The sequence below is a fragment of the Notamacropus eugenii genome, chromosome 2 (assembly GCF_028372415.1).
Source record: "Notamacropus eugenii isolate mMacEug1 chromosome 2, mMacEug1.pri_v2, whole genome shotgun sequence".
Classification (NCBI taxonomy): domain Eukaryota; kingdom Metazoa; phylum Chordata; class Mammalia; order Diprotodontia; family Macropodidae; genus Notamacropus; species Notamacropus eugenii.
In genome coordinates this window covers 15151303-15176938 of record NC_092873.1, presented here as the reverse complement: position 1 = coordinate 15176938, position 25636 = coordinate 15151303, and the positions used below count along the sequence as shown (strand labels likewise).

At 50.0% G+C, this 25636-nt stretch overlaps 1 protein-coding gene across 4 annotated transcripts; it reads right to left on the bottom strand.

Moving 5' to 3' along the window:
* Positions 1 to 7859: 7859 nt before the first annotated feature.
* LOC140522117 (inner centromere protein-like) lies at positions 7860 to 25100 on the bottom strand. Of its 4 annotated transcripts, none has more exons than XM_072637189.1 (15): positions 25002 to 25100; positions 22955 to 23074; positions 22631 to 22742; positions 21338 to 21540; positions 21065 to 21116; positions 19763 to 19883; positions 19543 to 19677; positions 15933 to 16066; positions 15734 to 15830; positions 15522 to 15638; positions 14686 to 14831; positions 11533 to 11596; positions 11209 to 11343; positions 9486 to 9690; positions 7860 to 8340 (listed from the first exon to the last, which is right to left on the bottom strand). In XM_072637189.1, exons 1-15 carry the CDS (start codon positions 25063 to 25065, stop codon positions 8141 to 8143), a joined length of 1905 nt encoding a protein of 634 aa, XP_072493290.1. In that variant the 5' UTR covers positions 25066 to 25100; the 3' UTR covers positions 7860 to 8140. The 4 variants fall into 4 exon arrangements, with proteins under 4 accessions (XP_072493290.1, XP_072493292.1, XP_072493291.1 ...); XM_072637191.1 differs by having other exon boundaries at positions 9486 to 9636; positions 25002 to 25099; XM_072637190.1 differs by having other exon boundaries at positions 15933 to 16042; positions 25002 to 25099.
* Between the last annotated feature and the right edge of the window lie 536 nt (positions 25101 to 25636).

Genomic DNA, 25636 nt, shown 5'->3' with positions numbered 1-25636 from the left:
ACAGGAGGTGGGAAAAGATAGACAAATTCCGTTCATTGATCTGAGGGTTAAGGTATTTATAGACAGAAACGGCAAGCCTACGTGACATTCTGCTTATCTCCAGTGCCAGGGATTAGGCCAGTCTAACAGTCTTTAAAGATTGTTAGCCTAGAGGACATCTATTTTACATATCCCTTGTTTTCTGTGATTCCCATGTTTGTCTCAAGGAGACAGCTACTTCTGGGGGGCATGGAAAGCCATTCCAGATGATAATGAGCACTGTCTCAAAGAACAGTTTCCCCAAAGGTCTTTCCTGATCTTGTCAACAACACTCCACCCTGGCCCTCAACGCATTGGAAAGTCTCTGGGGGTACTGAGCAGTTGATCTGAACCTCAGGCCTGTGTGGGATCCTGCCCCCACCTCAAGCTCCTGGGGGAATTGAGGATCTGATCTGAAACTCAACCCCCACTGCTGGCATAGTGGAACTGCAGGTGAGGTGTTTGTGGAGAGGAAATTCTACCACTCACACATTCTGGACACAAAAGTTTTCTGCTTGATCCCAGACCAGTGCTCAGGCTTGCTTGTGCCACCTTGGAGGAACTGAGATCTTACAGGGACCCAGAGTGCACCCTACTCTTGACAAAGAACCCAAAAGTCAAGTATCTGATTGGGAAAATGGCTCACAAAGGGAAGAAAAATGGGTTTTTATAAGGTGACATCCCTGGAGAACAGATATCTTCTCCTATCTGTTTGCATGAGGAATAACAATGCCTACCAGCAGGGAAAGACATAAAAGTCAAGGCTTCTGCATCCCAAACATCCAGAATAAATATTCAATGGTCTCAGGCCATAGAAGAGCTCAGAAAGGATTTTGAAAATCAAGTAAGAGAGGTGGAGAAAAAAATGGGAAGAGAAATGATAGAGATGCAAGAAAATCATGAGAAGTGAGTCAACAGCTTGCTAAAAGAGACACAAAATACTGAAAAAAAATAGCATCTTTTAAAACGGGGTAACTCAATTGGCAAAGGAGTTTCAGAAACACAATGAGGAGAAGAATGCTTCAACAACACAGAATTAGAAAGATTGAAAAGAACGTTCAAAAGCTCACTGAAAAAATAATTCTTGAAAATTAGAGTGGAAGAGTTGGAAGCTCTTGACTTTATGAGAGGCCAAGAAATCGCAAAACAAAACCAAAACAATGAAAATGTAGAAGACCATGTGAAATATTTCATTGGAAAAACAAGTGACCTGGAACATAAATCGGGGAGAGGCAATTTAAAAATTATTGGACTACCTGAAAGCCATGGTCAAAGCAAGAATCTAGACATCCTTTTTCATGACATTATCCAGGAAAACTGAACCGACACTCTAGAAGCAGGGGGCAAAATACATATGGAAAGAATCTAAGGATCACGTCATGAAAGAGATCGATAAAGAGAAGCTCCTAGGAACACTGTAGCCTAAATTCAGAGTTTGCAGGTCAAGGAGAAAATATTGCAGGCAAGTAGAAAGAAACAATTCAAGTACTGTGGAAATATCATCAGCATAACACGAGCTACCATTTTCTATGTTAAGGGAGTGAAGGGCGTGGAAAGGATATTCCAGAAGTCAAAGGAACTAGGATTAAACCCAAGAATCATCTACCCAGCAAAGCTGAGTATAATACCTTAGGGGGGAAATGGTCTTTCAGTGAAGTAGAGGACTTTCAATTTCTCTTGCTGAAAAGAAAATTTGACTTTCAAATACAAGAATCAGGGGAAGCATGAAAAGATAAACAGGAAAGAGAAATCATAGGGGCCTTACTAAAGTTGAACGTTTCACATTCCTACATGGAAAGACAATATTTGTAAATCTTGAAACTTTTCTCAGCATCTGGGTACTTGGATGGATTACACAGACACACACACACACACACACACACAGAACTCAGGGTGAGTTCAAGAGGAAGAGGTCATATCTAAAAAAAGTAAAATTAAGGAGTGGGAGAGAAATATACAGGAAGGAGAAAGGGAGAAATGGAATGGGGCAAATTATCTCTCATAAAAGAGGCAAGAAAAGCCTTTTCAATGGAGGGGAAAAGTGAGGAGGTGAGAGGGGAAAAGTGAAGCTTGCTCTCATCACATTTGGCTCAAGGAAGGAATAAATGCATGCTCAATTTGGTATAAAATCCTATTTTACCACATAGAAAATTAGGGGAGAAGGGGATAAGCAGGGTGGGAGGATGATGGAAGGGAAGAGAAATGGGTGGAGGGAGTAATGAGAAGTAAACACTTGGGGAGGAACAAGGTCAAAAGAGAGAATAGAAGACATGGGAGGCAGGATAGGATGGAGGGAAATCGAGTTAGTGTTCCATAACATGACTATTATGGAAGAGGGGCAGCTAGAGAATAGAGCACCAGTGAAGGAGTCAGGAGGAAGTGAGTTCAAATTTCACCTCAGATGCATCACACTCACTAGCTGTGTGACCTCGGGTAAGTCACGTAACCCCAATTGCCTCGTGCTGGGTCATCTCCACGTATCCTGATGAATATCTGGTCCCTGCATTCAGATAGCTCTGGAGGAGAAGTGAGGCTGGTGACCTGCACAGCCCTCCCTCACTCAAAACAAAGTCAAGTGCAAGTCATGTCATCATTTCTCTGATGGCATGCGGTTCTTTGGCAATGAAGGATGAATACACACACACACGCACAGACACACACACACACAATCACATTATGGAGGTCGTTTCCCAAACTACACATGTATAGCGTATATTCAATTCCTTGCCTTCTGAGTGGTGATGGGTAGGGAGGGAGGGAGGAAGAGAAGTTGGAACCGAAAGTTTAAGGAGAAAATGTTGAATATTGTTCTTGGACACAACTGGGAAATAAGAAATACCAGTAATGGGGTATAGAAATTTATCTTGCTCTACAGGACAAAAGAGAAGATACATTTAAGGGAAGTGGAGAGATGTTAGAAGGGAGGGTAGATTGGTGGTAGGGGTAATCAGAATGCTTGGAGTTGTGGGGGGGTGGGGAGAGAGGGGGAGAAAACATGGTAGTCAAGATTTTGTTGAGATGAATATTGAAAATTTAATAGAAACACTATCGAATCAGGGTCCCCTCAAGACCAAAGAAACATAGATTGTCAAAGGAAAAGAGAAATAATGAGTGACTCTGAAAAAGAATGTTGGCATCTAGATGAGCACTAGGCTGGGAATAAGTTCCAAAACACAGTTTTTCACTAATAGGGAGAGGCTTAAATCAAGGTATACACTCATGTGTGTGCATGCACATGTGAGCATGTGTGTGCATGTGTGCATGTGTGTGTGTGTGTGTGTGTCAGAACCCTATGAATCTTAGCATATTGAATTGCTTTCCTCACTTTGGCTTAGCTGGATTTGTATTTGAATTCTCTTGAATTCCCTTCCATCTATAATCAAAGAGAACATGAGTCTTGGTTTCTGGAATTCCCTTCCATCTACAATCAAAGAGAACATGAGTCTTGGTTTCTGGTTCTTGGAGGAAGGACGTCTCTGCTTCTCAGGCCAAGTGGAAAAAACTCTGGCCTCAGAATTAGCGAGGCCAGAAATCAAGGTCTTAGCTGGGGAATTTTGGCCCAAATCTCTGTAGGTCTCAGTTTCTTCACAGTCCTTCTCAGCTCTGACATTCGATGTTCTGAACCACTTTGGTGTGTCGTACCCTGCCCAAGGTCACCCAGGTTACAGTAAGTGGTGAGCCCAACAAGGTGTGTGGATATTACTGATTACCTTGGCATGGTTGTGGAGGGTTGACATTGGTCATGGTCCCCACCAGACGGGGAGATCCTTCAGGGCAGGGAATGTCTTTTGCCTCTCCTCCTATCCCCAGCACAGTGTCTGGCACTAAGTAGCTGCTTAATCAAGCTTGTTGACTAGTCCACTAACTTGACATTCTTTAAACCATTTCCGCTAAGGTCCTGCTCTGACATCCTATCTTCCCTATTACAAGGTTACTCCATCCCAGGTTTGACCTTTTGGTTTTTAAAATTCTTCCCAATAGCTGGACCAGTATTCAAGACGTACCCCAAGGTCAGGAGATTAAAGGAAGAGGATAAAGATTGCTATATCCCAAGATACTTAAAGCATCTCTTTTCATGGTAGCTTGAAGATGGAATCTAAGGGGCTACTCTTCTACTGGGGAGCGGCTGGACAAATTGTGCTGTATTAGTGTGATGGAATATTGTGTCCTGAGAAATGACTAAATGGCCAGTTTCAGAGGATCCTGGAAAGACCTCAATAAACACACAGAGAGCAAAGTGAGCAGAACCAGAACAGTTTGTATAGGGAACACATTGTAGGGAAAACCAACGTCCAGATGTCGAAGCAAGCAGGGGAAAACTGTGAGTCCAGAAAACTCAAAAGGACACCGCCATCTCACTTTGACGAGAGGCTGATGAACTCCCAGTGCCAAGAAGGATGTATAATTTTTACAGCTAAGCTCGGGGATAAAGGCCTCATTTCTAGAATATATAGAGAACTGACCCAAATGTATAATCATACAAGTCATTCCCCAATTGATAAATGGTCAAAGGATATGAACAGGCAATTTTCAGAGGAAGAAATCAAAGCTATCTATAATCATATGAAAAAATGCTCTAAATCACTATTGGTTAGAGAGATGCAAATCAAAACAACTCTGAGGTACCACATCACACCTATAAGATTGGCAAACATGACAGAACAAGAAAATGATAAATGCTGGAGAGGATGTGGGAGAGTTGGAACACTAATTCATTGTTGGTGGAGCTGTGAGCGCATCCAACCATTCTGGAGAGCAATTTGGAACTATGCCCAAAGGGCTACAAAAATGTGCATACCCTTTGACCCAGCAATATCGCTACTAGGACTATATCCCCAAGAGATCATAAAAATGGGAAAGGGTCCCACATGTACAAAAATATTTATAGCAGCACTCTATGTAGTTGCCAAAAACTGGAAGTCAGGGGGATGTCCATCAATTGGGGAATGGCTGAATAAATTATGGTATATGAATGTAATGGAGTACTATTTTGCCATAAGAAATGATGAACAAGAAGACTTCAGAGAGGCCTGGAAGGACATATATGACCTGATGCTGAGTGAAAGGAGCAGAACCAGGAGAACTTTATGCACAGCAACAACCACAGTGTGTGAGAGTTTTTTCTGGTAGACTTAGATTTTTGTAATAACACAAGAACTTCTGAAAAAAAAAAATCCCAATGGTGGACCTCAAGGCAAAATGCCTTCCACACTCAGAGAGAGAAATATGGAAGTCACTCACATAATGTAGCAGATCATGTTTGTGTATGTGTATCTGTTTGTGTATCATGTTCTGATTTGTTATACGGATTCTTTCATTTATCTTAGTCTGACTACATAGCATGACTATAGTGAAAATATACTCAATAGGAAAGTTTATGTAGAATCTATACAGAATTGTATGCAGTCGTGGGGAGGGAGGGAGGTAGTGGGGGGTGGGTGGGGAGGGATAAAATCGCAATTGTATGGCAGTGATTGTTAAACATTAAAAAAAATAAAAAAATTAATAAAAAAAAAATAATAATAAAAAAAAAAGAAAAAAAAAAAAAGAAATGATGAGCAGGCAGACTTCAGAAAAAGCTGAACTTACAGAAACTGAGGCTGAGTGAAGTCCGCAGAACCAGAACTCTGTACACAGAGCAGCCGCAGTGTACAATGAACAACTATGGTAGACATGGCTCTTCTCAGCAAGGCAAGGATCTAAGACAGTTGCAAGAGACGCAAGATGGAAAATGCTGCCCACGTGCAGAGCAAGAGGTAGCGGGTCAGAATGGAGATCAAAGCATGCTATTTTTTGGGAGTATGACTTTGCCCTTTTCTTATGTTTCTTCTTTCACAACATGACTAATGCAGACATATTTTCATCGTGGAGTCTGCATAACTTATAGGAAAGTGCTTGGCCTCTTGTGGAGGGGGGAGGGGAGGATAAAGTGACTGATAAACAAATGTGGAATTCAAAACCTTATTATCAACAAAGGAATATTTACATGCAGTTGAAAAAGGTAAACTACTATTTCCAGAAAAAGAAAATTGTAAGTCATTAATAACTACTTTTAAAAGAATTTAATGGGATCACAGTTGCAGAGCTAGAAGAGGCTTCAAAGGTCATCTGATGGAGCCCCCTCCTTTTACATATGGGGAAACAGAGGCCAAGAAGTGAAATGAATTGTTCAAGGACCAAGCAGCAATATGTCTGACACTTTACCACCATGAGCTCATTGGATTCTCACAACCACTTTATGACACATTCTGATGCCCATTTTAGAGATGGAAGCGTTGAGGCTCAGCTTAAGTGACTTGACAGGGTCACACAGCCAGTTTCATCCCCATGGAGACATTGAATTTCAGCTTCGGGTTCCCCACCAGCTCTGGTCCAGGTTACCTCTCAAACACTGATGTGGAGGGAGCAGGTATGCTCTGGGGAGGGATGGAGAGTGATTAACTGGGGAAACACCCAAGACCTTTTAAACACTACTTGGAAATAGTTTCGTTCAGATTGATTCTGAATTTGAAAAAAAAAAATAACCCCCTCAGGAGAAATCAAAGGAGAGACAAAAGTTGCAGAGGTATGTCTGGCCTCTTCCCTTTCCTGCCACATCCACGGGAGTTTGGGGCCCACATGAGAGGCGATGTAAGCATGGTATTGTGCCGAAAACCCAGCAGTGAGGTCAGAGGTTGGGTCCAAGCACCAGCACCGAGTCTGCTCCTTGAAGCAGGGAGGGGAGTCTGGGCCTCATTTTTCTCATTCTTAAGTAGGTGTGGTTATTGTCAAGGATGCAGGTGAAGCCTGCTGTAAGCCACAAAGCACTTCATCATCAGCCTAAAGTACGTTCAGTCTTGTCCAATTCTGTAATCCCATTGGCGGTTCTCCTTGCACGTATATGGGAGCAGATTTGCCACAGCCTCCTCCAGCTTATTTTCCAGGTGAGGAAACAGAGGCAAGCTGGGCGAAGCGACTTGCGCAGGGTCACTCTACTAGTGAATGTCTGCAGCAAGATGAAGAGAGCCTGGGCTCGAAGTCAGGAAGACCCCAGTTTCCAATCATGTACCAGGTGCATGGAGTGCAGGGCGAGTCAAGGAGCTGCTGCCTGCCTTGATTTCCCCAGCTGAAAAGTGAGGATCACAGCACCGAGTTACCAGGGTTGTGAGGGATACAATGAAATGACCTTTGCAAGGTGCTCTGTCAGCCTTAGACAGACATGTCATTGTTATAACTATTAGTGGTATGGGCCTTAATCATCCTCCCTGAGCAGGCGTGCATTTCAGTGTTAAGATGCTGCAACCCACAGATGGGCTCCCATTTGGGCCACACTCTTAAAGAGAAAAGAATTTCTGAACATTTCCCACTGCACCCTGACTGCACACCTGCCCCGATTCTAGGTCTCTTCAACACATCCAGCCCAAACCGGCAGGGTGGCACCAGAGAACACAGTACAGGAATGTCTGGGCTGGGGATACCAGACAGCATGGGACATGAAATGTCCAGGCTGAGGAGCAGGGCAGCAGAGGAGGTCAAATATCAGCACTGGAGGAACCAGAGAACCCAGGATGTAGAAGGTTCCAGCCAGGAAGGAGACAATGACTGGGACAGGAGGGCCAGGAAAAGGCAGAGCTGGACAGATCCTTGGAAGCCAGGCTGTCAGGGCACAAAGGCATCTCAGAACCTTCTCTTGCTCCTTGACTGCTGCTGAGGGTCAGCTGTTTCACCCCAGTGCCAAGCCCAGGTCCCTGCTGAACTCGGCCACCTGAAACCGACCATTGCCACTCCTCACAGCCCAGGTCATGCTGCAGAGTTTCTTGATCAAGTACCAAGACCTTCCTAAAAGGAACAATGCCACATCGTATGCCAGAAAATTTTTATTTATTAACCTAACCTTATCATCTAACCTTTTCTTAACCTAACCTTGTAACACTGGAGTCTGACATCAGCTTCGAACTAGATACCTAGCAAGCTAGCACTTATGTACAGGTGAGGGACTGCTGGCTTGACCATGTGGGCGCTTGTGAGCACCATTGTGCCTCGAGCTCACCCACAGCTTTTGGGAGTCTCAGTGAGGTCCGGCTGTGACTGCACAGGATGGCCAAGAGGGGCCTCCCTGCTCCCATCTCAAGGCGTCTGCAGGTCATACGACAGTTCCCTCAAACTCCGGGACTCTGGCAAGTGGTGGGGAATCCCAGAGGGCAGAGCTGGTGCGAGTGTGATAACGTGGTTTACTCTTTTGGAATATGTCCTCGAGGTCCGGACTGAGGATGGTGCCAAAGATCTGGTCAATGTCAGGAGGGACGTAGTACTGATAGATGGTGGCCTGCCTGAGCTGGAACCCTGGGGCAGGAGAGTCAGGGGTCACATCAGAGCAGGGGTCTCACAAACAGATGCCACCCAAGTCCTAATGACTCTCCTCATCAAGGTTGTTCCAAATATTCCCTTCTCCTCACCCCTTGTAACGCCAGCCCTTGCATCTGAGAACCTGCCTCCCCTGACCTCAGGCCCCAGGCTCTGAGTAAATTCCCTTTCTCTCCAGACACCTCAATCCCATCCCTTCCTCTCTTCTTCCTGAAGGAACCTCCTAAGAGCCCACCTTGCAGCATGTCTCCTCCTGGCCTTCCCTCCCTCCACTGAACTCCTTTCACATGTCAGATGTTCAGCACCCCCTTCACATACAACTGTCCCCAATAACCTCTTCAGTGCCAAAGGGAGCAATCTTATCTCTGCAGCTGATGGATCCCGGGCCACCTGCCCCTCGCCTGCTTCTCCTCTTTCCTAATTGACTTCTCATCAGCCCTCTGGATCAAGGATCCTTCTTGGGCCCCATTCTGCTTTCTCTCTCTACTGTTTCCTCTGGTGAAGTGGATCACTCCCAGAGCTATGCATCCATATAGCCTTCTGCTCTCTCCTGAGTGTCAGCTCCAAATCATCCACTGCCAGCTGCCTCTTTCAAAAAGGATGTCTCACAGGCACCTCCAGTTCTCTATATCTGACATGCAGAATTCTCTCCCCTAACGGACACCTCCACCTTTTCGTGGAGATCACTGCCCACCTGGCTGACAATCTCAGCATTACCCCAGACTCCTCACTCTTTTTCCTCGCACATGGCCCATCGAGGGCCAACCAAACCTTACACTATCTGAACTGAATCTGACCCAGTTATAGATGCTGCCTCGCCCACCACAGCAGTTCACACAGCCCCCCGTGACTTCACCTGCACACTGCCCTCCCTGTGGATCTCCCCCACCCATCCTCCTCAAGGCTACAAGGGAATTTTTCCAAAGCCCAGCAGGACGGACCACATCCCTCCCCTGCTTAGCCCCCAGATCAAATGGAAGTTTCCACTGACATTGAAAGGCCAAGCTTTACAACTTGCTATCAGCCTACATTTCTAGCCTTTTAAACATTGCTCCCCTTAGTACACCTCACTCCAATCTCATGAGGGGTGTCATTTGTCATTCAGGGAGACGGTCTTCACTTACCAGTGGCCCAAGCAGGAATGGGCCTGCCGGGCTGGAACTCATCATCTGTGGAGTCATCACTACACAGATCCATTCCATCACTGTCTGGGATGATCTTGAGGCTCCCCTTCGGGCCCTGGGGGGTCATTTCAGAAGAGTTGCCAACCGGAGTCTGAAGATGAAAGGAGACCTCTTTATCTCTTCCTGGCCCCTTGGGCTGCCAGAGCTGAAAGAAGCTGAGAGATGATTCAGTGCAAACCCACCCCCACCCCATCTGACTGATGAAGAGACTGAGGTCCTGAGTGGCCACAGGCCAGGAAGAACACTCTCATTATGTCTCCACCTCTATGTGGATCCGTTTCTTGATGTGTCCAATGTGGATAAGTCACACTCAGCTTCCAGCTGGGAGTCTCAGAGGAAAGGATGTGAACACAAAAAGAAATCCCTGTTTCTGTGGGGGAAATCTTGTGTCTGGCAGGGTCCAAAGACTTCTTTTCTGGGAATGTGTGCACTGACCCCACAGGGTTTGTGGGGCATCTTCAACTCCTTATAGACCAAGGACCTGATCACTGAGAGCAATGGGGAAGGCCGATGGAGATGACCTCATCTCGATGTGTGTAGCTAAACCCTAGATAACACTCCTGAGGGCCAGGCCCTCTTGGACTTGACCCTCTGCTGACCGAAAAAAGCCAAACATCAGGAAACTGCTGGCAGACAGAGCTGAGGCAAGCCTGCAGAGTTTGGTTAAGCTTTGGGCTGACAGGCGGCCAAGGGGTCCCCACACTGGGCTCCCCTTGGAGAGTTCTCCCAAGGCTTTCTTTCCCTTCTCCTCTGTAGAGGTCACAGAATGTGGAGGAGGTTCAGAGTTTGAACTAAGTGGGACCTTGTGGGGTCATTGAGGTCATCCCACTGCCCCACGTGGCAAAAGAGAACTCTGGGTGCTAGAAAGTGAAGAGTTCACACAGGAAATGGTGCATGCTGCAGGCTGAACCCCAACGTGGTGTCCTGTTTGGTCCTTAGCCCCCACTGCTCTCAGATACAGCCTTGGGCTACGCTGCACAATGCTGGCGGTGCCAGCCCACTGAGCCCTAGTTCAGCGTTGAGAAGATGGAATTAAATAGGCATTCGTGTCGATGTCAAAATGTGGTTTCAGACAATCCAAATTTGCAAGGGCGAAGTGTGGAGAGTCATAAGGTCATGTGAAAAGGCCCCAGGACGTTCAGGGGACAGGAAGTTCAGGGTAGGTCAGCAGTGACACAGCATCCCAGAAAGACAGGGAGAGGCAGGTGGGCAGGGCTTCCAAAAACAAGGAGGTGGCCCTGGTGCCTCTAGCCTCTGCTCCCTCTGAGGCCCAGGCTACACCCCATCGTACAATATTGAAAACCAGACAGTCTGCAGAAAAGGGCAATCCAATGCCAAAGGACGTGGGACTGCTGAGCCAGGACAAGAGGAGACTTAATTTGTGTCCTCACGTCCACGTGTGGTGGGCACCTGGCTGAGACAACAGAGGATAGAACCAGGGCCAAAGTGGGGAGGTCCCCTGGGCACATCCTGACATTCAGAACTGGCTGGCTGATCAATTGATGGGCTCCCTGGTCTTGAGAGATCTTGAAGCGGAGGCCAAGGGACCTCTTATCCTGAGCACTGGAAGAAGACCGAGCGTGGACCTGGCTAGTGGCCTAACAGCCCCCTAGGAGCCTGCCTTTCTACGTTTCTGGGCAGTGAGATGCAGAAGGGGCCTCACCTGCACGTGTGTGGTCACATCCAACCATCTGTCAGGGGCTCCAGCAGCGGCTGCCACCACCTTGGCCTCCTTGGCCTTCTTCTCCTGCTCCTTCTGCAGCTTCTTTGGCTCCTGCTCTTGGCGCTGATCTTGCTCCTGGGGCCACAACAGCATTGCGTCAGCCCAGACAACTGCCCAAGGTGCTGCCCCTCATCCCTGCCCTGTCCCAGGAAAACCCAAAGAGCCCAGGGGCAGCAGCCTCTGAAGGGAACGTTGGAGGAGGAGGTAAGGGCTGGGGCTGTAGCTAAGACCAAGGCCCACCCCAGGTCCTGCCCAGTGCCTCACCCTCTTCTGCTCCTCTTCCAGTTCCTTCAGCAATCTCTCCTTGTGGAGCTGCAGAGCTCGCTCCCTGAAAACCAAGAGTCCTTCCTCAGCAGTCACCAGTAGGAAGGGGGCCAGAGGGTTGGTCCTGACTCAAATCCCTCCCTGCGGCCCCTCCTGCCACTTTGCCCAGGTCTTAACTACTCTTCACCTACTCATGACAATGGGACAGGGGAAAGAGTATCAGGAGGAAAGTCAGGAAAGCCTAAGGTCCCAGATGGCAGGGCCTGCTTTGTTTCTGTCTTTGTACCCCCAGAGAACTGAGACACAGTGTCTTGTACATAGTAGGCACTCAAGAAATGCTCAAGGAATTGAACTCTCTTTTCTGTTCCACTTTAATCCAAGAACATTCCCAAACACTGATGCAGGAGCTGGGAATCAGTACTGCCTCCCACTAAAACAGACACCCACCATAGGCCTCTGAGTCAAGTGCTTGGAAAACAAATGGAATGATGAATATAGGAGACGCAAAACCATACATGTAAGTATCAGGATGTGATTTCATATCTGGACCAGTAATGTCATCACAGCAGGGAACCTGATGCAGAAACTGCTGCATCCGTGGAGACAGAGCCATACGTTTCAAATGAAATGTCCACATGTCATGGTCCAAAACGTTAAAAGGATTTGTAGCTGCCATCAGATCCCAGAATGCTACAGGGCCTCCTTAGTGAGTCAAAGGATCGGTCAAGAGATTCGCTCAAAAACTGAGTATAATTATGCTGCAGAGGAACAAAAGGGGTCTTGAGCAGAATAGAGCACTTTCCAACACCCTGATGAAAAGCTCAGAGCTGAGGAAAAACTTTGAAATTCCAACACGGGAGTCAAGAGAAAGCGGGAAAGGCAAGAAACAAGTGGTTGTCTACTGAGGTGTGTGACGGGCCTGGGGATGCCTCTGCCAGCAGCGCCACTGTTACAGGGAAGGCCAAGACTAGCGCCCAGTCACAAAAGTTGGAACGAGAAGAGATGGCACACAGTTGGGGCAATTCTCACTTAAGTAGACTAGTAACTCAGAAAAAGTGCAAAGGACACAGAAGATTCAGTGCCAGACCATCATTGTCCTACAGAAGTCTCATTGTAAAGGTCAACACTTGATGCCCGCAGGAAGTGGAAAGGCAGCAGCCAAAAATACAGAGTGATCCGTAAAATTCCACGAAGGACCAGGACAGAGGTGAAATACGAGCAGGGCTGCCTCAGACCACCCCGGAAAACAAGCTGATATTGCATGGGGCTGGAGTGTCCAAGTAAGTGCACTGTCCTGAAAGCGTCAAAGGCTGCAACTAGGACAGCAAAGAGATGAAAACATAGAAAAGGTCTGCCGATTTCTCTGGTAAGCTGGGTTGCTTGTCATTCTTTAAATTCCCAGGCCCTGGTATGCTACCTGAGGATATAGAAGGTCTCTCGGCCACACTGAGAAGCCACAGCTACCTGGGCAGAGCTGGAACCCCACCAGCGTGGAGGAAGCATCTCTACCAAAGAAGGAACACACCAACTGGGGAGGGGCTGATCAAACTGGCCTATGGGTGTAACAGAATACTAGTATGCAGCAAGAAATCAAGCTCTGGTACCGAGAAAAGTCCAAGGAGAAGAGCAGGCATGAGGACAGAAGAGTGTGAGCCAAGAATCATATGGAAGGGGAGATGGACTGAACAGCCGCCCCAGCCCCTCTTGTTCCTGCACCTCAGCCCATTTGCGGTAGGGAGGTGGAGGGCACAGTGCTGCCCACCTGCGGTCAGGGCAGCCCACCTCCCGTGTCACAGGACGGAAACTGGGGGAGAGCAGACAATGCCTGTCAAAGACATTAATAATAGCTATTTTTAAAATACAGAATTAAAAACAAACCGTTGCTCGTGCTCAAATCTGCTTCCAACAAATTCAACTTGTGTCTCAAATCGTCAAAGTCTCAGTTTCCTCATCTGAAAAATGGGGATGATCCCTGCAAATACACACCTCTCAAAATTGTTGTGATATTGGACAGAAGTGAAGAGGATTGTCCCACACAGCGGGACAGTCACCCCAAGGAAGGAAAAAGACCTTGACTTAGCATCTGCTCTGGGTTGAGTGCGAGGGATAAAGAGCTTGCTCATGTTCTAAGAACTAAAGAGACATGGCCCATCCAAAGGAAGGAGAACAGCTAGTCCCAGAAGGGCAAAGGACAAAGAAGAAAAGCAGGATGTGTCTGGGGAATCATGCTCCATGATCCCAAGCTCCCCAATGTGAAAATCCATCCTCTCCATGGCCAACATGATCTCAGGCTCCCAAGGTGGTCAGGAAGTACGAGGAGAGTTCAGCACGACCCTGTGAGTCTCCCGACAGGGCCCATGTAGCACCCACACGTTTTAGGAAAAGAAACTGAGTCTTGGAGAGGGCAAGGGACATTCTCAATGCCCCGTTGAAAGCAAATAATGGAGCCAGCATGTGGCCTGGAGTAACCCCACGCACCTCCCTGCCCAAGAGGCCTTCTCACAGATGTCGGGTATCTGCAGGGAGCTCACTCACATTCACATCCTCTCTCTCTCTCTCTGTCTCTCTCTGTCTCTCTCTGTCTCTCTCTCTCTCTCTCTCTCACACACACACACACACACACGAATACAATCTCTCACACTCAGCCGCACATAGTCGCACACACACAATCTCTCACAGACTCACACAATTTCACACACATTTCAATCACACACAGTCTCCTCATTCACACGCACACACAATCTCACACCCAGAAACAGCCACACACACAAGAACACACAGTTACACAAATATGAAGACACAACCAAACACATGCACACAGGCACACAGTGACATGCACACACACAAAATCTCAGACGACCAGTCATAAACACGCAAACATTCATGCACAGACAGGCACAGATTCATGCACACATACAGTCACACATAGAGTCGCATAGAAGCACACACAGTCAAACACATGTACACACACATGCACCCATATAATCACACACAGGAACTCACACTCATGCACACAGTCACACACACGCACACACGGCCACACTTCTGCACCCACACGCACACACAGAAACATCCACAGACGCGCACACACACACAGACATGAGCAGAGAGGCAGGGGAGGCACAGCTGCTCAGGGGGCAGACAGGCCCTCACCACTCAGCCTGCAGCCTCTCCTCCTCCCTCTTCCTCTGCATCTCCCTCTCCAGCGCCAGCTGCCTCTCCCGCTGCCTCTGCTGCACCGCGTTTCTTAGGGCTTCTGCCACCTTCCTCTGCCGCTTCTGCTCCCGCTCCTCCTCCTGCTGCAGGTGGAAAGGAGAGGGATCCCGTCAGGGAGGTGGGGAGGGACGGGCCACATGGGCTTCCGAGCACAGACAACTCACTGAGCAGGAGGAGGACTGGTGCGGGCACGAATCAGGCTGCTCTAGCTCGCCCTCAGTATCCCCGCTGCTCTCAACAGTCTTTAAGACCCCCTCAGCTCTAAAATCAATGGTTGTACAAGAACCATCCATGCTGGCTCCAGATTGGGCCCATGCTTCTGACTGACTGCAGAATGAATATTCTGCACCTGGCACAGTCCTCCTCCTCGCCCCAATAACACACCAGGCAGTGAGGGGCATCAGGTATCCCAGAATGGACGGTGAACAACTGTCCCCAGTCTTTCTCTCTTAGGTTCCTCTCTGTTGTGGGGCTGCGCCCTGACAACAAGAATGATGAAGATCACATTTCAGTTGTATTTGGCTTGGCTTATCTCCTCAGGTCCTTACCAACACTTCTACTAGGCAAATATAACTTTGCAGAAGAGGAAACTGAGGCAGGCAACAGTTAAAGGAGCTAACCAAGGTGGCACAGCTGGATCTGAACTAAGGTCCTCTTGCCTCGAGGCTCAGCACACAGGGGCACACAGTTGGCTGCCCCCAAGTAAGTGGGGCCGAAGGACCAGAGGCTGGCCAGCTCCACTCCTTCCTCCATGGGGGCCCATCTGCACTCACCTGCTGGAGTCTCTTCTGCCTCCAGGCTTCTTCCTCCTGCTTCAGCATCATCTCAGCCTCCTCCAGCTTCCTGGCAGTTTTCTTGCTGGCCTTCTTAGCCAGCGGCTTCTGCTTTGCCTGAGAGACCCCGAGCCAGGAGGTCAGGGGTCAAGACCCTGCCCTGTCCCACCCAGCATCTTGCCAGGGGCCCAGGCTCTGGGGCTGCCTCTGACCTCCAACTTCTGCTCAGTGCGTTTCTTCTTCTCTACCTCCAGCTGTTCTGCCTGCTTGCGGGCCTTCAGGGCCTTCCACAGGTGCTCTTCCCGTTTCCTGGGGGAACAAGGAGCAATGGACCCATTCTTGGGCTTGGCGAGCCCCCTCAGTCCTCCCCACCATACCGCCCGCCCATGCCTCCAGAAGGTGCTCACTCACATCTTCATCTCCTCCAGGCGCTGGTGCTGGTCCTCCTCCACCTTCTGCTTTCTTAGGAGCTCAGCCTCCTCCTTCTTTTTCAGGTTTTCCAGCTGCTGCAGTTCCTTCTCCTGAGGACAGGAAGGGCATCGCAGCTGTGAGGCAGATGGGGAGACCGCCAGGGGCCAGAAGAGGTCAGAATGCCCAGACTCTCTTCTCCCCACCCCCTTTCCCTGGAAGGCCCACCTTCCCCCCATTCGATATGCAGAGAGCATGAGAAGGGCTGTGTCACAGACAGGACCTAAACCAGGCTCTGAAGGCAGCTGTCTCTTCTCTCCACATGCTCGCACAACTGTTCTTGACATCAATGAGTCAAAGGAAGGGAAGCTGAGGGCATAGGGGGTGGCTGGTGTCCTGCCAGTGTGGCCTCCCAGGGCTTGGTCAGCCACTAACTGGCCAGGTGGCTGTACACCACTGCTTCCCCTCTCTGAGATCCAAAATTCATCATCTGTCAAATGGGCTCATTGTCCTTGCCTTCCATGGAGGCAGTATAGAAACCAAGGCTCGGAGGCTGTCCTGGCTCCTCTTGATAGTCAACATCAGGGCCTCACTGATCGAAAGAGGCAAGAGGCTGATGCAAGACCTCACGTACAAGACACTGTGAGCTGGGCTTCACACCCATCAAAAACTGTGAGGTGCAGCCAAATGATCGACACTATTGGACCCCAGGATACCTGAGCCCACCAGCTCGAGGAGAGTGCAGCCCCCACAAGAACACCTCGCACACCCCTTGGCCACCTGTCCGGAAAGAAGCCTTGGACCCAGTGTGCTGGGAGAGAACCTCGAGGGCCTTCTTGGCCTGCCAGATCTAGATACCCCTCCAGGGGAAAGACTGAGTCAGGCTTCAGAAATCCATCACATGGGGACTGAAGAAAAAGGAGAACGGAGGAGGACAGTGACTAGCTCTACTCTGCCTAGCCTCAGAATGCACACCCAGAAGGGGTCAAAATCTGCAGGAAACCAACGGGACAGCAGAATGGAGCCTTCTAACTCGACCCAATGTACAGGGATTTGAGGTCCACTGCACTCAAGCATCATGCTGGCAGCCATAGACACAGGCCATGCCTTGTGAACTAGTGAGCTCCCTGCTGCTCTGAGGTGTTCTAGTAAAGGCTAGACAGATGACCCCATCAGGATGCTGTGGACGGTACACCTCCCTCTCACAGAACGAGGGTTGACATAACTTCCGAAACTCACCACACAGACGCTACCCAAGGGATCAATCCCCACTGAGTTCCAGCTCCCTCCTCGCACTGCCCTTTCTGCTGTCAACCAGAGGCAAAATCTCCCGATTCGTGCAGCTGGCTCAGCGTGGACTAAGAAGTGGGAGAGTGGGAAGCATGACAATGGAGAGAATAGTGGGAGACAGCATTTTCAGGATGACTGATACAACTGCGTTTGCTTGGTTCAAAAATTCAGGTGTCAGCCAATGATCATCAAATCGAATAGACAAAAGTCCTTCAAATGGATGAAAGCAAAGTCCTTTCTGAAAAGATTCGGCCCAGAAATGCTTTAAGCAGCAGCTCCTGAAGAACGTTTAACTGACAAACTTGGGGGCTTTGGGGAGCAGCCAAGTCTCGTGAGAATTCCCAGCTTGGTACCTCCCTCCACCACTCTCTATCGACATTTCTTCACCAGCTAAAGCAAGGGCCCAGAGCACTGCAGATCCCGTGACCTGCCTGGGAGTCCACAATCTCTTGAAGGTAACAACACTCTGATCCCTCCCTAAACAGAGATTTTGGGATGAACTGCCTTCCCTGGAATGCCATGACTCCCAAGTTCAGTAGGTCATTGTGGGACAAAGCTCTCCTCAGAGGAGAGCCAGGACACCACAACTCTGGCCAGAAATGCTACCCCGTTCCCCAAGGCTTCAAGGTAAGGAACTCCTCATTCCCAGAAGGAGGAAAATATGGTCTCCTTGAGTACTAATCACCTGCTGGGCTCTTTCTGGTCTCTAGAACATAAATGGAAAAGGCTGCTCCCCTTGGAGGAAGCATGCGAATGTTCCAAGACAGAATCAGCCCTGAACTCTTAAGAAGTAGCCAAGAAGGCCAGGAAGAATCTCACCCCAGGAACCCAGATTTAGGTAAGTGGGAGAACTCTCCCAAATAACCCCCAGGCCCCTTACAGAAAACTCCTGGCCTTAGGATGTGGGGATCCTGGGGGCAGTACCCCTAGCTGGGCACAGTGAAGTAGGCGAGACTGTGCAGTCCTCCGCACAAAGTTACAGACGCAGCTGCCCTGCTTCCCCAGGCGCCTTTCCTGATTCCCACAGGCTGATGATGGTGATGAGCTTTTCTCTGTCCAAGACTCAGGTTCCCTTCTCCTTCATCACTCAAGGTCTGTCTCATGGCTCTACCCCCACTTCAATTCCAAAAGGCAAGTCATTTCCACAACTTTAAAATCAACTGACCAGAAAGTTTGTGGAATGCCCCTGGGAGCAGGAACCAGCCCCAACAGTGGTGTGCTCCTTAGACCAAACTCAAAGGACAGGTACAAGCTCCTTAAGAAGGATCTCTCAGAGACTCTGGGAATTAGGAATGAGACTTTGAAAACATAGTTTTTCTCTCTAACAGGAGCTGAAAAGGTCAATACTAGCATTCTAAAGAGGGGAGCATCATCGCCTACCATCGAGCCAGGGTATGGGGGAAAATCAGGGGCAAGGTAGACCAGGGGGCCATTTGTTTCTTTGCTGGCAAGAGCCCAGGACTGAGGCCTCAGGATCCAGGAGGGTCAGGCGCTGGGTCGTGGCTGCCCACAGTGCAAAGGGAATGCCCGTGTTGGGCCATCTGTGCTGGGCCAGCAACCCGGGACAAGCCCTGCAAGGACTTGCTGGGTGACCCTGAACCAGCGACTCGACCTCCTGGGGCTCCCTTCCCCAGGGAGTTACTCTGCTGACACACTCACAAAGTTCACGTGTAAAACAAGGCATTCTAGCACTTCAGGAAGTAGTGGTCCAGAAGGGAGGGTGGGGATGGGTGGCTATACTACTAAGATGATAGGTGGGTGGATTACTCAGGACAAAAGTGCCCTGTGAAAGGAGAGAAGGAGGAAAACCTGGCATTAAGTCTTCTCGCTGCCTCACACACCCCTGCCAGGCACACAGCCAGAGGCCTTGGGCAGCCCTGCCCTTGAAGCCAGTCCTCCAGGCTGCTCCAGGGCAGGGGGGCTGCCTGCCTGCCCAACCTCTGACCCAGCCATTTCCTCTAAAACCTCGGGCAAACTAAGCAGAGTAATCTGAGTTTCCCTTGATGCTCATGCACACTATGGGGCTGACACACCACTGAAGAAAACTCATCTCCTAAGACGATTCTGTATACAACCCACATGGAACGTTCAATTGAGCCTCAGCTCTTAGTCAGGACCTAGAGTGCCAGGGTTAAACCTGCATCCTCTCTACACTCAAACCACACCTCTGGCTCACGTACAGGCACTGCTTGGACTATTTGGACCCCAGTTCTCTGAGAAGGTCACCAACGCAAAACTGCACTCCCAGCTGTCCCGTGGAAGTCCCAGGCACAGGCCAAGCAGAGAAGTTCCTCTGGTGGCTACCCCTGGCCCCGGTGCTGACCTCGGCATCCAGATGGTGGACAGTGTTGCGCTTGATGAACGACTTCATGACACTGGGTCGGCTGGCGGAGGTCAACGTCACGAGCATCTGCTTCTTTCGCACTGTCTGTAGGAACATTCGTACGGGCTGCACCACCTGCCCAGGGAGAGAAGGAGGAAGGCGTGGGCATGGCGCCAGCCTAGCAGCAGCCAGGATGGGGAGTGTGCCTCACCTGCCTTACCTTGCGGCCGGGGCAGACGGGTAAGGCTGTCTTGGTGCAAGGAGGAGTGAGAGCCTCATCGTCCATGTGGTGCCATTTCTCAGCCGCCTTACTGACAGCTTGCTTGTAGCTCCACCTCCGCCTGTGGGGGCAGAATCAGCACCCATGGGTGCCCTGGGACAGATGACAGCAGCCCCCTGCCACAGCCCAAGCAGCCAGGCCCTGACAGGTGGAGTCTCAGCCTTCCTCCTCCCTCCACATCCTAGACCTGGCACACTTTAATAATCACAGGCCTAGGCACTCACTCCTGGAGGGCTCTATCTTGGCCTGGGGAGGGACAAAGGTCAAGTCCCCACCTGCCCTCAGAGAACGCACAATCTTACAGGAACACCAGATGCCAACAGCCAGGATGAGAATCACACACACACACTGCTACGGAATCATATGTGTCTGATTAAATCAAACACAACTTTTCTAAGCACCTCCTCCATCAAAAAGCCTTGTTCTAGGTTCTGAGGTTCCAGCAGTAAAGATTGAACAAGTTCTGCTCTCAGAGGCTCACATCCTACTGGGAATGTCCACAGGGAGGTGTGTGTGTGTGTGTGTGTGTGTGTGTGTGTGTGTGTGTGTGTGTGTGTGTGTGTGTGTAGGTCACCTATACATGGTAGACGAGATTATATGGGGAGGGAGGGAGAGAGGACACCTCCCTCTCCACTGGAGGCCAAAATTCTTCCTGGAGCCACCCACCAAGGCCACAAGGAGCGTTTACTCAGGATCCACCACCACTTTGTCACCAACTGAGCATCAAGAAAGCTTGAGAGGCCTTCCAATTCACCCATTTGACAGAGAAGGAAACTGAGGCCCAGAAACGTCATCTGCCCAAAGTCACACCAATAAGTTTGAGGTCTTATCATCCAGAGAACTTAGGGAATGGCCTCCTCCTTTCCTTTCACCTGCCCCACTAAGCAGACTCTTCTTAAAGGCTGATTCTGAGAAGGAAGTTATTTTGGACTCCTTAGCTGGGTGTCAGCATGAGTTGTGCAAGGACCATATTAAGGATCTCTGGAATGCCTTGGGGACCCCAAGCTCATCTGGATGGCGGCTTTTCCCCAAAAGCCTAGCTTGCCTTGGAGGTTCTGAAAGAGGCTGAGTCAAAGCGTCCAGAGGGCAGACCTCCCCGCAGTGCCGGGATGTTTTGCTCACTGAGGCACACAGTGGCACTTTAGCAGCACTGAATTCGTGGATCCCTTGGCCAGCTCTGGGACCATCCTGTGTGGTCTCTCCCTGCCACTTGTGCTCACAGATACCTGCGGCTCCTCCTACCTGATGCTCTGAGGAAGCTTCCTGGGCGCCTCACCTTGGTCCATCGTGCTCTCTACGGAGAGAAGAAGACAATGGAGACCCACCCTTCCTCCGAACCTTTCACCCCCGATATCTTGTTAGATCCTTGTTGCAGATTTAGGGCACAGAGGGAACCAAGCCACAGTAGTAGAACTGGCCCAAAGAGAGGACCTGTGCTAGCCTTGCTCACCCCCAGGCACTTCTCGGCACTCTGCTGATCGCTGACGCCAATCTCCACGACGGGTACGAGCTTACCTGAGCATGGCAGGTTCCCTGACATTCTGGGGAACTCCGTAGGGGAGGCAGGCAGCGAGAGGACCGCTGCTGCTTGGCTTTGGGTCCCACAAGAGACGGAGCCGTTCTCAGCCACCCCCGGGACCAGCTTCTCCAAGCTCTCTTTGACCGCAAGTAGCTGCTGGTGGTGCTGACTGCTCTTGGGCCTCCTGGGGCCAGACCCCCTGCAGGACGCAGAAAATAGGGTCTTGACACCACGGCCCTAGGCATCGCCAATCTGGGAGGCTCTGTCTCTCAGTCTACAAACCTATGCCTGGCAAACAAAGAAAATCCCGAATATGTTCCCTGCCCTTAAGGAACTCACAGTGGATAGAGCACTGGCCTGGAATCAGGAAGGCCTGAGTTCAAATTCAGCCTCAGACACTGACTAGCTAGGGGACCATGGGCAAGTCATTTTGCCTGCGTACCTCAGTTTCTTCGTCTGTGAAAATGAGAGTCTTGGACTCCAGGACCTCCAAGGTCCCTTCTGGTTTCCAATCTGGGTCCTAGACTCTCTGCAGGGCCTGCACATCGGCACCAAACTCTCCCCTGCCCTGCCCTTGCTGCTTGCCTGGGTCTCCTCTCCCCTCAACATCTCCTACTTCCCTCCATGTTTCCCACAGCACCAAGCACAGTGTTGAGAGTACTACCATCATCACTGGACCACCATTTGAATGGATGGGACCTTGGAAGCCTTCTGGCCCAGCTCCCACTATTTACAGAGGCCTAGGGAGCTAGCACAGACTAGGAGGGCTGGAGATAGATGCTGACACCAAACTCAGGCCTGTCTCCATTGTCCTGCCTTGCCCACTTAGCCTTGGGGAAGCCAGATACTGATGGAGCATAGGAAGGGCAAGTCCAGAAGACTGGTCAGATCCCTTTAGAACACAAGATCCAGTCAACAGAGAAGAGAACGTCTCATTCTCTGGGCTCCGTACAATGCCTGGCATAGAGGGAGGCAAGAAGGGAGAGAAGGATGGAAGGAGAAAGAAAGGAAAAGAAGAAAAGAAAGAGGAGGGGAAGGAAGGAAGGAAAACAGGCCAAAATGGCAGAGCTTGGAGCAGGAGTGTAATGGGACACATGCTTGTCCTTGTTTGTTTGTGCTTTCTCAGTTCCTGTGACTCTGCCTTGCAACAGGGGCCAGATTCCCCATACGGTTCCTAAATTATTTTAAATAATGGTTTCTGTCCCCCATCCCTCAGGTCACTCAATTTTGCCCAATACCCCTTGCCCTGGGCTGCTGCACCCATGCGGGTCCCTTGGCCCCAGGCTAACCTGGAAAAAGTGCTCAAACCCTCTTCCTCCTGCATCTGCTGCAGCCACACCGTCTCATTTCTGTGGGCCTCCAGGACTCTCCCAGAGCCTATGGTGGTCCCCATGGTGCCATCTGCAATTTCAGAGCAGAAGGGAAGGTCAAAATGAGAATTCCCAGGTCACCTGCTGAGAAAAATCATCTGAAGCAGGCTCCAGGGTTGCTCAGGGGAAGGGGACCAGGTCCAGGCTTTAAGATCACTCCCATCCCTCCACCCTGAATGCACTAGCCATTGGGAGCATCTTCAGATGCCAAGAATGTCTTCACTGCAGCAGCAATCTGGATACCTTCGTATTTTCTGATGCTGATGCATCTCACTGGCTCCCTTTCCAGTCTCTGCACTCCATCTCTCTGGAGGTCGTAGGTGTTTCGACGACATTGGAAAGGCAGCAGTGATCTCAGAAAGGCTAAATGGTTGCAAGGAATCAAATCAACAGTTCAAAGTCAAGTGTACTCATTCTGGGTACTATGTTTCAGTCCATGCCCCACACTGGTTACCACTTCCTTGTGTTATCTACCATGTAAGAACCTAAATGCCCCATGAAGGCTGGCAGCAGCTTGGCTTGCTTGTATCTGCCACGCTAAGCCCAGGGCCAGGCACAGAGAAAGCATTCCCTTCCTTCCTAATTGTCATCTGAATATTCTCAAGCTGTTAGAAGATCCAACAAGTGCCATTTGATCTTTGTGTCTTGGCAGCAAGCTGGGAGGTCAGCACCTAGCAGCACGCTGGGCAGGAAGAAAGTGATTAATAGGAGCCTTGGCGCCTGGCTGGCGGGCCACAGGGACCAGTGAGTGTACATCTGTGGTCCCAGGGTGAGGCAAGGAAGAGAGAACTGACTTGGAGAGAGAGGCCCAGAAGTCAAACCTCTCTCCGACATGGGTCAGACATCACAGGCTGCTGCCCCTTAAACTGAGCCAGGATCGGGAGGCAGGGGCAAATAGGGAACGAAGGTGGAGTGCCGGCCCAGCAACTACCTGGCATTCTTCTCCCTCAGATGCTTTACACCCCAAATGCAGTAAGGAATTGGTTGGGTACTTAGGCAACCCAGCCCAGGGAGGCCATGGGGCATCAGAAGGAGCTCGCATGCTCATTTCATACTGCTGTCCTGAGGACGCAGAAGCCCCAGGAACCCAACATCCTCCCTCTGATGGCTTACAATTCCGCAAAGCAACCTCGGGCCAGCACCCCACTGCTCACCAATGTCAACATGACCCCTCTTCATGTTGATCAGTTCCCTTCAATTCAACACCCTGGGAGCTAGAGGGGATGCAAATCCCCAGCAGATCCATTCCCCACAGGAAGAATCCATATCCCAAGGAGGAAACCAGAGGAAAGGGATAAAGTAGGATGAAGGCAGGCAAGGCAACCAAGACCTGTCCCTCATGACTCACATCAACACAAGCCCCAACTGCAGGTCTTCAGGTCTCCTCAGCAAAGTGAGCCCTGAATTCCAGAAAGGAACAGGGCAGCCAGACAGAAATTGGGGAGTACAGATAGGAAGAGCCAGGCCCATACACCCACTCCAAGCTCCACTGGGAACAAAATCCCTGCCTGGCAAAGAGGCTTTGGGGTCTCAGGTCCATTGCTATGGATGGGAATAATCATTTTCAAAAGTGCTTTCACTTCTGCAAAGTGCCTTACCTATACTATTTCCCTTAATCCTCACCACCTTGGGAATCAGGTGCTATGACTGTTCCCATTTGACAGCTAAGGAAACTGAGGCACACAGAAGTTCAGTGATTAGCCCGGGCTCACACAGCCAGTAAGTGCCCAGGTCCAGAGTTCCAGCCACTAAGCCACCAGCTGAGGAAATATGCTACCAGGCTCCCCAGAGGAGAAAGCACCAACATGGGACCTAGAGTCTTCCCCTACGGAAGGCCACAAACACCGTGACGGGTGATGAGGAAAGAGGTCAAGCCTTTGCGGTGCTGGCTGCCCCAGTGCGTTCGAAGCTGAGGCAGCGTCAGGTATTCAAAGCCCTCAAGGTACAAAGATGAAAGAGCCAACCTGACCATTGCCTTCACCAGAACATAGCTCATGGTCCACCAGGGGAGCTCTGAGACAGACACACACAGCAGTGTAACCCGCACGACAGTGCAAGGAGCCAGGCCAGTCAGGGAGATTTTGGGGACAGAGAGTCGTCTCAGACTTTGGGATCTCTTATCCAACTGAGAGGTCCCTGGGACAAAGGGGTTGTCCAAGTGCCTTCTATGGGAGGCTTTTGATCAGAAGAAAAGAAAAGCAGCCAAGAATCCACAGTCCCAGCCTTGCCTCCCCTACGAGATGAACCCCAAGTCAGACTGATGTTTCCCCTCACCCCCACTCCTGCTTACCTAGGGGTCTGCAGCCACACCAGCGAGTCACCCTTTGAACACCTGCGCCCCAGGTTTGGCCCATTTATTCACGACCGGAGTCACCAAGCAAACTTCCACAGCAACTGTCCCTTGTGAAGTAACGCAGACTGTTGGGGTTGGAGAATTCCATGGCAGTTAGGGAGAGAAGGACCAGTGGGGGAGGGGATGGGTGGGGCACTGACGTCTAGAGGGATGTCAACTGAGGCATTCAATCTGGCTCCTTTGGCCATTTTACCACAAATGTGACTCAGGGAAATCGTTTCCCCATCCCTGTGCCTCATTTTCCTCATCTGTAAAGCAAAGGGAAAGGATAACTCCTCCTGAAGGTGCTAGAGCCCCAACCTCCTCAGGCATTTAATTTATAAAATACCCCGAAAACAACTTTCTTGCCACCAAAGTTCTTGCTTCAATATGCCAAATGCTTCCAAATTGGAAACATAAGAATTGCCCGAAGGAATTACATTAAGGGATGCTGGTTACCTTATGTTTTCCTTCTGCACCCTAAGAATGCTGGCAATGTTTCATCTGACTGACAGTTGAAACCTATACATTACTCTCTCCATTCAGAATAGGAGTTCCTTGAGATCAGGGACTACTTGGCACAGTACTTTGTA

What these genes read in the sequence shown, in the direction of transcription:
- LOC140522117 (XM_072637189.1), bottom strand. Translation starts at nt 25,065, where the DNA reads ATGGGCCAAACCTGGGGCGCAGGTGTTCAAAGGGTGACTCGCTGGTGT. An exon ending in AAGCTTCCTCAGAGCATCAG is followed by an intron (nt 19,884 to 21,064) that starts GTAGGAGGAGCC and finishes CTGCCCCCACAG; the next exon opens with GCGGAGGTGGAGCTACAAGC. An exon ending in CATTCCTGCTTGGGCCACTG is followed by an intron (nt 8,341 to 9,485) that starts GTAAGTGAAGAC and finishes CTCCTGCCCCAG; the next exon opens with GGTTCCAGCTCAGGCAGGCC.